The 11381-nt window shown below is 41.3% G+C and overlaps 1 protein-coding gene across 4 annotated transcripts; it reads right to left on the reverse strand.

The window, feature by feature from the left end:
• Positions 1–519: 519 nt before the first annotated feature.
• Positions 520–5719, reverse strand: RH8 (RNAhelicase-like 8). Of its 4 annotated transcripts, XM_089611673.1 has the most exons (11): positions 5543–5714; positions 4852–5433; positions 4018–4078; positions 3162–3396; positions 2724–2962; positions 2215–2466; positions 1921–2101; positions 1540–1628; positions 1389–1462; positions 1192–1297; positions 567–1107 (listed from the first exon to the last, which is right to left on the reverse strand). In XM_089611673.1, exons 2-10 carry the CDS (start codon positions 5202–5204, stop codon positions 1219–1221), a joined length of 1563 nt encoding a protein of 520 aa, XP_089467799.1. In that variant the 5' UTR covers positions 5205–5433; positions 5543–5714; the 3' UTR covers positions 567–1107; positions 1192–1218. The 4 variants fall into 4 exon arrangements, with proteins under 4 accessions (XP_089467801.1, XP_089467800.1, XP_089467799.1 ...); XM_089611675.1 differs by having other exon boundaries at positions 520–1081; positions 1195–1297; positions 4852–5719; XM_089611674.1 differs by having other exon boundaries at positions 520–1081; positions 4852–5718.
• Between the last annotated feature and the right edge of the window lie 5662 nt (positions 5720–11381).

Below are 11381 nucleotides of genomic sequence, written 5' to 3' on the forward strand. Positions count from 1 at the left end.
ATTAGGTTGTGCGGGTCTCACAATTACTGTATGACCGCTGCATACGGTCGCTTTGAGTAGTCATTTATATTCCTTCTATTGAACTTACTTTTTGTTGTGTTTGTAATTTGGTATTGTGTTGAAACATTGTACACTTTCTAATTTAATGAATTTTATCTTACGTACTTTGTATGTTTTTTTGTATATTTCTTTTCTGAATTCCCCTCGGTAAATACGGTATTTGACGGTATTCCTCTACGGTAACGATAAGTTCAACGGTATCGGTTTCCTTTTTTTTTCCTGCTTCCCCCGGTATTCCTCTACGGTACCGAAGGTTACCAGTAAATTCGAAAGCTCGGGACGGTAACGGTAACGGTATTTCGATCCTTGATTTCAGGTATAAAAATGGCAGACCGTTTTAAGGTTATTTGATTAAAAATAACCACCTAAAAAAGAGAGTACTTCCATTTTTTTTAAATAACTTTTCACCAAATTTGAATGATAAACAAATGTTACACCTAAAAAAGTTCACTCCGAAGCGACATCAACCCTAAAAACACAAATGCAATTTACAGGAACAAATAGTATAATCAATTGACAGACATCTTTGCACCCTTAACGCTACCAAATAATACAAGAACACTGGAAAGACATCAGAGTCTCAATTTAAACATGTCAGATATGCATTCCGTGCTAGAAATGCGGTTCACAAGCTGAGCATTAAGAAATAAAAAAGTACTACCTAAAAGCAAATAAAGTTACTTTCCTGATAAAGTACATTCTTCAACCGGCCAAAAACTAGAATAAAACGATAGCGCCAAACCAGTACGATAATGAATCAAAGGCGAGGGTTTTGTAATGGACCCAACCCAACATCTATCCAGGGTTTTATAAGGCAATCTAGAAATTCCCTTCAAAGGGTCTTGTTAAAAAGGTTTTGGGGAAACGAAAATTCAGAAGCTAATAAAAAGCATTTAATCAGAAGACATCTCTGAATCACCCATTCAAGAGTCTAGTCCAACAACAATGCCTAATCCTGAGATTGTCTCTGTCTGACATCGAGAGCTAAGATACCTTCATAACTATGCGCTTCGTCAACCACCTTCAAGAAAAGGGAAACACCACAACCTGTCATTTTGTTTCAAGAACTGGATTTTAGGTATTTATGACATGTGAATTGTACACTTCGAAGAGGATATTACTATTTCTCACCATTTTGACTCAATTTCCACAGCCACGTTACCGGCAATATATCGCCTGATCAATATGTGGTGGAATTTGTTTAATCTCGGTCCCAAGTTCTTGCTCAATCCTATACCTGTTAGAAAATTGATGCATGTTGTAATATTTAAGATATTAAAAGCTGCATGTAAGGTGCGTGCAGTCCAGATGCAAACGAGAGAGCATACAAGTTAAAGCGGTCCTCATATGTGATCAAATTCACAGCTAAACCAAGATGCCCGAACCTTCCGGATCTACCAACCTGCATGAGATATAAACCATAAAGATACGAGGCAAATATATAAGAAAATCGGCATGTAAATAAAGCCATGTACATACCCTGTGCAGATATGTCTCTGAGTTCTTCGGAAAGTCAAAATTTATCACAACATTAACTGCTTGAATGTCTATTCCTCTAGTAAATAAATCTGTAATTTGAATCCCCACATAGAGAGTATATTAGCATTATGAATTGCAAATTAAAAACAGAACTAATTTTGTAACTAGCATAGTACATCCGATAACAAGTTATCAGTATAACTTACAAGAGTCTATGATGTGAGTGAAAGAGTATATATTTAAGACCTAATACCAATCATTACAGTTATAAGCCATAACCTATTGAAGCTGAACTGTTCAATGAAACAGATTATGAGGTCACCCAAATGCATTGCAAATTCAAACCCCCAAAAAGTATGGTCGTGAGAAACAATGACGTACCAGTGCAAACAAGGTTCCTGCATGCACCATTGCGGAAGTCATGAAATACCCTATTTCGGTGGTCTTGGAGCATCTTGGCATGAATATAAAAACAAGAATAGCCAAGTTCTGTAATTTTCTTGGCCAACAGTTCTACCCGATTCACAGAATTACAGAAGATGATGGATTGGTTTATTTGAAGCTGGAAAGGACATAACGAAAGAATCATAATGTAGTTCGGAAAGGAGATAGGAAACTGTATATAATATTCTAAACTACAAAACTAAACGTAATGTAGTTCAGTTAAAACCATACCTTTGAAAAAAGAGTGTTCAGGCAGTGAACTTTCTGTCTTTCTTCGACAAAAGCATAGAATTGTGTAATACCCTTTAGAGTAAGCTCATCCATAAGGTTTATTACATAAGGTTTACGGAGATATCTATCTTTAAAGTCCTTAACAGTAACAGGAAATGTTGCTGAGAACATCAAAATTTGCCGAGTTGGAGGCAAGAAGGCAATCAGTTGCTCAATTGATGGTTGAAATTCCGGTGACAATAGTTTGTCTGCCTGAAAAATAAAACACAATAGGCTCAGCTCATATGCTAATGTCAACCAAATTGAAAATATTATACACAGACACACACACACACACACACACACATATATATATATATATATATATATAAGAAATGTATAGAACTATTGACTGTATGGGATGTCATTGATAACAAAATAAATTCACTGAAAGTGCCTGCCAACAACATTTTAACTTGCACTAAAAAGCATTTTTTTAGTTCTACAGATGCTCAGAACAAGAAACATACCTCATCCATAACAAGCACGCTGCACTCTTTCAAGTTGCAAACACCCTTCTTAGATAGATCTAAAATCCTTCCAGGAGTACCAACAAGTAAATGGACAGGTTGATACAGACGCATGATATCATCCTTTAAGCTAGTACCTCCAGTCGTAACCATAACTTGAATGTTCAAGTGCTTCCCAAGCTCCTTACAAACTTGTGAAGTCTGAAGAGCAAGCTCACGGGTTGGGACGAGAATTACAACTAGATGAAGATGCAAACAATCATCATCGGGTCAGCAAACAATACATCAAAATAACCACCTTAATGCAATCCTGGAGTGTTCTATATTTGCATACCATAGTGAGCAAATAGTAATACTAAAGGTATTTAGTGGCAATTTAAAAAAACTGCATAGTATCAACAGGTGTGCTAAAATAGTATCCCTTCGTAGATAAAATACCTTGAATGACATTAATATCCTGATCAATCTTTTCCAAGGCAGGGATGCAAAACGCAGCCGTCTTTCCAGTACCGTTTTTAGCTCGAGCGAGAATATCACTACCAGTTAGAGCAATTGGAATACTCTCTTCCTGAATCGGGGATGGTCTTTCAAACCCTTTCTCATATATTCCCATTAGCAGCTCACGTTTCAAAAAATAGTCCTCAAACTCGTTTCCTTTAGTTGCCGTCACATCCTGAACAGAACATCAATTAAAAGATCTGAATTTAAAGAATCAATAATGTTTGCACATTAGAGAGAGAGAGGACATGTGCCTTCACATAAAAATACTGAAGAACATTTTATATAACGAAAAAAAAAGCTGCACAGAAATTAACAGATGCTACACTGAAACTTATTTTCTGAAGATGGAGTGTTCTTCGTACATAACGATGAAGGCAAAGTAAACTACTGTGAGCTATTTAAGGCTTTAGTAAAGGCAAAGATATTGTTCAGTGGTTAGCAGCTCAACCCAAAACAGGTTGTGAATTTGTTTGATAAAAGGGCCCTTGATAAAATTAAGTAAAAAAATCAGTAGGATTATTCTATTATTTTTAAATTTCACAAGTCCCAAGGCTTATACTAGCATACAAAAGGGTAAATTTCTTAATATACACGACTCCCTTAATTAAGCTTCACTTCAGTACCATGTATGTATCCCAGAACAAAAAAAATTAAAAAAAAAAAAAAAAAGAATGTCCTAAAACCAAAATAGGAGGCGGGAAAATAGAAGCTGGTAGAGACAACTAAAAAAAATATTAAATTAAATTATTAAACTTTAACCATCACTCAGTAATGAGTAGAACTAAAAGAGTACCTCTGTTCTGTAACGAGTATCAGCCGGGGGTAACTTTAACCTTGCTTTCCAATCTTGTGAACTAAAAAGAAAATAAAATCGAAGAGGTGACATCTCAGATTACATGTAACAGTAGTTGAACTATAAATTCTTGAAGATTGGAGCAGAGAGAAAATTGGTTAGCAATACGACTGGAAAAAAAATGTATTTCTGGCTCGTTCAAAACCCAAATATTGGATGCTCTAATATTGGGTCAGACAATGGATAAAAAGAATGTAGAAACTTCTCTGCAAAATATTCTCGAATACGAAACTCTGACAAAAATTATCTCGGAAATAGATGTAAAACAAAAATCTCCTCCAAAAGCTTCAAGCAACTTTTATCGTAACTGATACAACAAGATTCGTGCAAGCGTGCTCCCGATCTTAGTATGATAAACCTACCATTAAGCTGACTGTTTTCAGGAGTCCATGTTACACAATTTGAGCATGTTCTTCTAGCTTTTATATTTGTCTATTGTTTTTTTGAGAAAGATAATGATTATATTGACGCAACTGTCATAATCTAAATATTCTTCCATCTTATTGATAAGCACATAAATACATGTGAGCGATATGCGAATACAAAAGACACTAAAAGCAATACAACCCAAAATACATATAGATAATTTCTTACAATACCTAGTACCATTAGCAACTCCCATAACATTCAATAAGTAACCATTGTCAAGAAACCCATTTCGAAAAACGATAAGATCTACACTAAACCATGTAGTAACAACAAACAACATCGGCACCGCATCTACAAACCATACATCAAAACACGAAAATCCAAATAAAATTATCCATGCTTTACCTCGAATCCACGGCTTCGGACTGCACAGTCTTCTCGACCTCCTCAACTGAATCGGCAGCTCCGCCGCCTCCTCCGCCGCCCAACTGACCCCTTCTCAGCCACTGCTGTTGCTGCTGAGAATGATGTGAGGACTGTTGGTGCTGATTCTGGTGCTGTTGTTGTTGCTGTTGCTGATAATATTGCTGTGGGGGCAGCGACTGATTCTGGTTCTGCTGCACCATACCCCTCTGAACGTATTGCTGTTGGTTTCCTCTCGACTGGAACGCCGGATTGGCGTTCATTCCCCCGCCGCCGCCACGGCCAGGACCGCCGATCCCCGGCGGATACCTCCCTCTATTGTTGTTGTTATTCATCGCCCTTAATTCGGAAACCCTAGAAATCACCAGAGACCACCGAACAAAAAAATACAGGAGGCAAAAGGTTTCTAGGGTTTGCAAAGATCGAGAATCGGAATTTGTAAGGGAGAGAACTTGAAATAGAGAAACTATCTTGCTTTCTTTGCGTTGTATCTTTCAATTTCAACTGGTTTTCGGAATCAAAAAAGACATGAAATAGAAATTCGAAACTGAGGAGACTAAGAATCTGAAGAATGCATAAAATAAAATAAAAACAAGAAACCTAGAGAGAAATGGAAAGTCTACGAAAGCGAAGACAAAGAACAATAAAACAACAATGTTAGACCTTTGCTTACGGATCTAGAGCGAGAAAGCGAGTTGAATCTTTTTTACAAAGGTAACTGGAGAACTATGTCAAGAAAGCTTAGTCGAAGAATTTGGGTTTTTTCTTTTTCTTTTCTGAGAAACAATCTGAAAGTGAGAGGAAAGAGAAATGATAAAATGTCGAGCTCAAAACCGTCTCAAATCCTAATAGCGTCTTTTCTCTCTCTACTCTCTAGGGCGTCTTAAAATGTTGGGTCTATTGTAAAGTGACCCCCTTATTTTGATCATATTTAGTTAAATCGCTTATTTCTTATTGATTTTTTTATTCTCTCCGTATTCCTTACTGCTTTTTTGCTTTTTGTTTGTCTTCTCATTGATTGGTTTGGAAATAGCATGCTTCAATTGAGAACCCCGTCTATGCTTCGAGGCTTTTCTAGTTTTTATTTATTTTTATTTACATTTTAATTATCGATTAATCACCAGAATGCTTTTGAAAAAAATGATTTGCAAGAGATATAACTGAAATACATTTAGCTAGCTCTGTTATGTATGTCAAATGATTATTTTTCTTCTTTTCAAAGAAATATAAGTGAATATTTCTGGTTTACTTATGTTGACTATACTAGTTGAATTTTGTTTTGACTGGTCCAACTCCAAACGGCATCTTAAACTTTATCTTATCATTTTATCTTTATCACATTGAGTTTTCTAATAGATAATCTGTCATTTTGATATCTATGCCGCTTTGATCCTTATATATAACGTATATATGTGTATATATATATATATATATATATGTGTGTATATATATATATATATTATCTAGATGGACCTAGTCGTAATTTTATACCACCTCTAAAATAGAAATCGTGAGTTCAATTTCTACCGATAACAAATGTCCTTAAAAAATTGATACATATATTTATTTCTAAAGATGATCTTAAATCGTATGATATAAACAATTTTACCGTCGAGCACTTATTTTGCAAAAGAATATTTAAATGAATATTATCATTTGGACAACACTTCACTAAGATCAACTCAAAATCAAAATTTTACCCATTTATTACTAAATCACTTGTTTAAAGACTCTTAGACCCATTAAACAACTCCAACCATTTATTTCTCTATTGCCTTTGATGCTATGAACAAAACTGACTATCATCGAGCCCCAAATTTCCAACCCAGTGATTCCCTCTGTTGCCGATTCGCTGGAGCCACCCGGCTTCCTCTCACTCGTCGCGACCGTGCCACTTTGTACATCCAGCTCTTTCGTGACTCGTTGAGTCCTCGAAGACTACAAGCCTTTGTCACTATGATGGTGGTGTCTCCGCATCCGCCTCTAGCTTGGTGATTCCAAATTCGGGTGTGGTGTTTCCCCATGATTCGTCGAGCCCAAAGACGACTCAGAGGTTTGAGCCGAATATTTTCTATCATTAATTATGACTTTATATTTCATTTCATAGTTGTTGCTGCTGCAAATTGAACAACTATTTAATGCTTCGGACGGTTCGATCCAAGGTCGGACCAAGTGGCCGCATCCGAGCCAACTAGAGAAACTCGAAAGTCACAAGTTGTCGCCCCTCTATCTTGAAGGTGTTCTTCGCTCGTCGCAAAAATATGAGAATAAGAAGAAGAGAAATCAAGCTTAGAGTGGCGCAAATGCAGTGACTGTGGTGCGCGCTCCGACGCTCAATGTTAGTCTGATTGCTATGTGAGGTGGGGGCAAATATTCGTTAGTGAATATTTAGAAAGATGTTCTCGACAAAGGAAATGAGGCGCGGAGGGTCATCGGTGACGTTTCAGACTCTAGAATCGAATAAACTTGAGAGAATAGAATTGTGTGTGAATGAATATGTTCAGCAGAGAAAAAGTGTCTACCTGCCCTCTCCGAGGATGGGTATTTATATGGCTTTAGGAGGCTTAGGAGACCCTTTGGACACATGGCATGGAGCGCGTGAGGGGCGATCCTCATTGTGTGGAGCGGCGTGCTGAGGAGTAGGCGCAGCGCACCAAGCCCCTCGTAGGCCGTGTGTCATTTTGCGTAGTGCGCGTGTGCGCTCTACTTCGTGTATGAGCGTGTGCTTAGACTTTTGGGCCGTTTGTATAGGCCTTGCCTCTTTTTGGGCCTATATGGTCGTTTTGGTGGTCCGGCCCGTTGGGCCTTACAATTCGGAATTCAATGCAAGTCGCATAGAATTTAATGTTTTCGAGAACGACCAAAAACATTAGCCCTCCAAGTTCGTTCTTCAGAAAGTCCGGGCAATGAACTTTTTTCATCTTACGCCGGATGTTTGAGTAAAACAGACTTCCAAAACTTCACGTTTGCGCAGAAAAGGTTTTTCTCTTTTTTTGTTTGCGCACGCGTGGTGTTGTCGGCCCAGAAATGATTTTTTTTCCTATTTCTCTTGTTTCCTTTTTTCTCCTTGCTGGAGTAAGAGTAGGATTCCTCTTTTGGGAATCCTACTTTTCCAACCTTCACATGTGCATATAAATAGAGGCACATGGCTCCTTTGCTTTTCATAATTGCACGTGCTATTTTCTACTTTTCCGTCTCTCTCAACATCAGTGATGGAAAATCAATTCTCTTTCTCAACAGGGGATCCCGATGTGGATTTCTCTCACTTATTTCTAGACCCTGAGCATGCGGGGAGTGATCTCTTAGCGGGATTGGAGAAGATTCCTCTACATGTGGAGGAGGATCCAATGGATAGAGCAGTGGCTCGATGTGGGCGAGACGGACGCGACTGCGTCCATCCCTCGGCCTTTGGAGCGGAAGGATGCGCGCGCATCGACTAGGTGTAGCGTGGGCAAGGAAACAGACTGACATAGCGCACCGAGAGGCATCACGCCGCTCCTTATGATCAACTTGGTCATACGCGGCGCGCCGTCCGAGCGTGCGCTGCGCGAACCGCGTGAGGCCTAGAGGCGCTGCGCCGAGCATCCGGCTTGGATACTCCGAATGCACCGGAAGAGGGCATTCAGTTTGTCTCAATGATCCCATCTGAGTCTGTTCTTAATGAGATATGCTTTCATGACATCTTCGGGCCGAAGTCGAAGGAGCCTGCTGACGACTCAGAGACTTTTCCGAGAGGTAAAAGTCTTATCGTGGGGCGTCCGAGGGAAGGTTTAGGTTCGGTCCAAGGTCTCAGACGCTGAGTCAAGTGTATCAACTAGATGCTTGGAGAAGACTGAGTGGTATCCGATTGAAGGCTTTGCTGCTCTGGAGGGTTTCAACTGCTCATAGTTTGATTCTCGGAGCTCGATCACGCATCGAGTGTATGTCGGTCTCTGGGAGGCTTATGACATTCCGACTTCGGTGACGCTTCTCCGTCCACTTTTGGAAGATCAACCGTTCTTCCCAAGGCGTGGCTTCGCCGCGGTGCATGTGGCTTGTCTTCAGTGCGGGCTACGTTTGCCCTTCCAGCCCATTGTCCAGTACGTAGCTCCTCACGCGGTTGGGGTTGCATGCTAGTCAAATGAGCCCGGCTTTCTATCGCTTGGTTGCGATGTGTCACATGGAGTGGCATAGCCAAACGAGGCACGCCATGACTGTGGATGACTTTTGCAGCCTCGTCATAGTCTTCTTGGTGCTAGGTCAGCCTAGATTTCACATGGCTCGTGATCGCCGTAACGACAAGCTGATCACCGATGCTGAGGCCACTAGTAGGAGTGCTTGGTTGTGGGTCTCGACTAATGCCTTTTGAACGGCTCCTCTCATGTTTGGCCTTTTGGCTGACTTCTCTGTCGACGCGAGGGCAGATAGTCTCGAATTTGTGGAGGCGGTCTGAGGTATGTCGGATGCCCAGAAAGTGGGTGAGCGCCTCTACTCGAAGGAGTTGTCATCGACTGGGTGGTTCTCGTCTTTCTCTCTTGGTCCTAGAGGCATATCGCGAGCGGGGGGAGTCCATAGCACTGTATCATCTACCATGAGTCCCGGTATATCACATAGTTTTGCATTTGCTTGTGTGATTTCGCATCTTTGATCAGTGGCTTGACCTTTGTTGTTCTTGTAGGTTCCTCATCCAAGGAGAGGGCTCAGGCGCGCCTAGCGAAGTCTTCTCGAGATTCAAGCACCTTATCAGCGACTCGTTCTCGGATCGTGGCGTGCGCCAGTAGGGAGAACTCCGAAGTCAGATGCTCGACCGAGCGTGACTCTTGTGCTTCGTTGAAGTGGGCGTCGACTTTTGTGCCTCTGAATGCGCCTTCAGAGTCGAAGCATGCACACTCGATGGTTATGGCGGAGGCATTAAAGGTCAAAGGAGAATGCTCTCAAGGCCTTCAAGAATCTCCATTGAAGGTGTGGAAGGACGTCGTGTTAGGGAACGACGTAGAGTTCTTCTGTAAGGGTGTAGCTGATGCCCAGAAGGTAAATCTCTTCTTTTTCTTTGTTATATTTTTTCATGCAAGTCGCGTTTTTGTTAACTTGTGCTTTCGATCGCTTCAGGTACTTGGATGTTCCATACGAGGTGAGAAGATCATGCTCGACTTTATTCGCCGCATAGGACTCGTCCATGAAGGAGCTGACTCAAACAAATTCTCAGCTGGCTCAAGCCGAGGGGGGTGCCTACTCAAGGGCGGAGCTTGCGAGACTTCGCGATGAACTTCAGTAGGCTCACGTAGAGTTGGGAGTCATCCATGACCGGTGCGATCATGTTCAGTCATCGGTCGCAAAGATGGCGAGCGAGCTTTCCATTGAGCACAAGACATCTGAGGGAGCACCCGTACGGTAGAGGTTTTCGCAACAAGGTAAAAGACCTAAGGCAGAAGCTGGACCCTCGGACGTATATGGTGGATATCGTGTCGGGCCACCTCATGATGAGTAAGGCTGCTCGCGTTTGGGCGGAGCGTGAGCGCGTCTCTTTGGCGGAGGAAGTCACTCGGCTTGCCCGGGAGAAGGCCGAGGTGGTGCATCTTGCATCTGACATGCAGGGCGACTTCGACATCGGGGTCGAGAAAGTGTGACGCGCCGTGGTGGTCGAATGTCGGGATGCTATCGTTGCCAAGAATGTTTCTTGGGGGATAACGTTCACCTTCTTCAACTCCTTGTTCTTGCCACTCGAAGGGGCTGATCCTGACCCTCCAGGTGGCGAAGAGGATGAGCTTGTCCACTTTGAGTAGTCGATTTTTCCTTCGCACAAGTGTTTAGCGCATTTCTTTCTTAGGATTTTCCCTTTCGGCGCATTTGTCTTAGCGCTTGCTCTCTATGAGTTTTCCATTTTCAGCGCACTTGTCTCACTGCTTGCTTTATATGAATTTAGGAGCAATTGCTCCTTTTATTTATGAGATATATATATATATATATATATATATATATATATATATATATATATATATTGCTTTTTGAGTTCGAAAGCTATCTCTACATTGATCTTTGAGCAGGTCTGCCCATCTTGATCTTTAATGTGTGCTCTTATCCCGATTACCCATGGCGTGTTTCGGTAGGAATGTTTCTTTGTGAATTGTTTTGATAAGTCTTTCGCTCTTGACGGGATCGGATCTTATTCTCTTTGCAATTGTATTGCTGCTTTGGCATGTTTGCCTTCGCACGGGTTAGGCTTGAGACATCGCTTTTTCAGCGGTTAGTTGGGCAAGTCGTCCTTACCTTTGGCACACAAATTGTTGTGTGGTTTATACCCATGTTCCTGAGCGAGAGTGTCGCACTTTCAGGTTGGGATAAGTCTATCGCGATGTTGCGAAAGCGTGTGCACCAGTTTGGGCGTCTTTGAGTGTACCGCGCATTGTGACGACTTTGATGCGCATTAGGGGGCAGCTTGGGGTGTTCCAAGTATGGCGACTTGTATGCGCCATGTGTGACGACATAGGTACGTTGTGGAATAAGGCTTAGAGTGCGCCAAGTGTGGCAGCTTC

The sequence above is a fragment of the Urtica dioica genome, chromosome 4 (assembly GCF_054948205.1).
Source record: "Urtica dioica subsp. dioica isolate 48M chromosome 4, U.dioica_male_clone48M_v1_H2, whole genome shotgun sequence".
Lineage (NCBI taxonomy): Eukaryota > Viridiplantae > Streptophyta > Magnoliopsida > Rosales > Urticaceae > Urtica > Urtica dioica.

Bases quoted from the DNA above. Each gene is read 5' to 3' on its own strand.
- RH8 (XM_089611675.1), bottom strand. From the start codon at position 5,204: ATGAATAACAACAACAATAGAGGGAGGTATCCGCCGGGGATCGGCGGT. The intron at 2,102-2,214 runs GTATGGTTTTAA...TGTCCTTTCCAG, and splicing joins TGAACACTCTTTTTTCAAAG to CTTCAAATAAACCAATCCAT. The intron at 1,629-1,920 runs GTACGTCATTGT...TTCAAATTACAG, and splicing joins CAGGAACCTTGTTTGCACTG to ATTTATTTACTAGAGGAATA.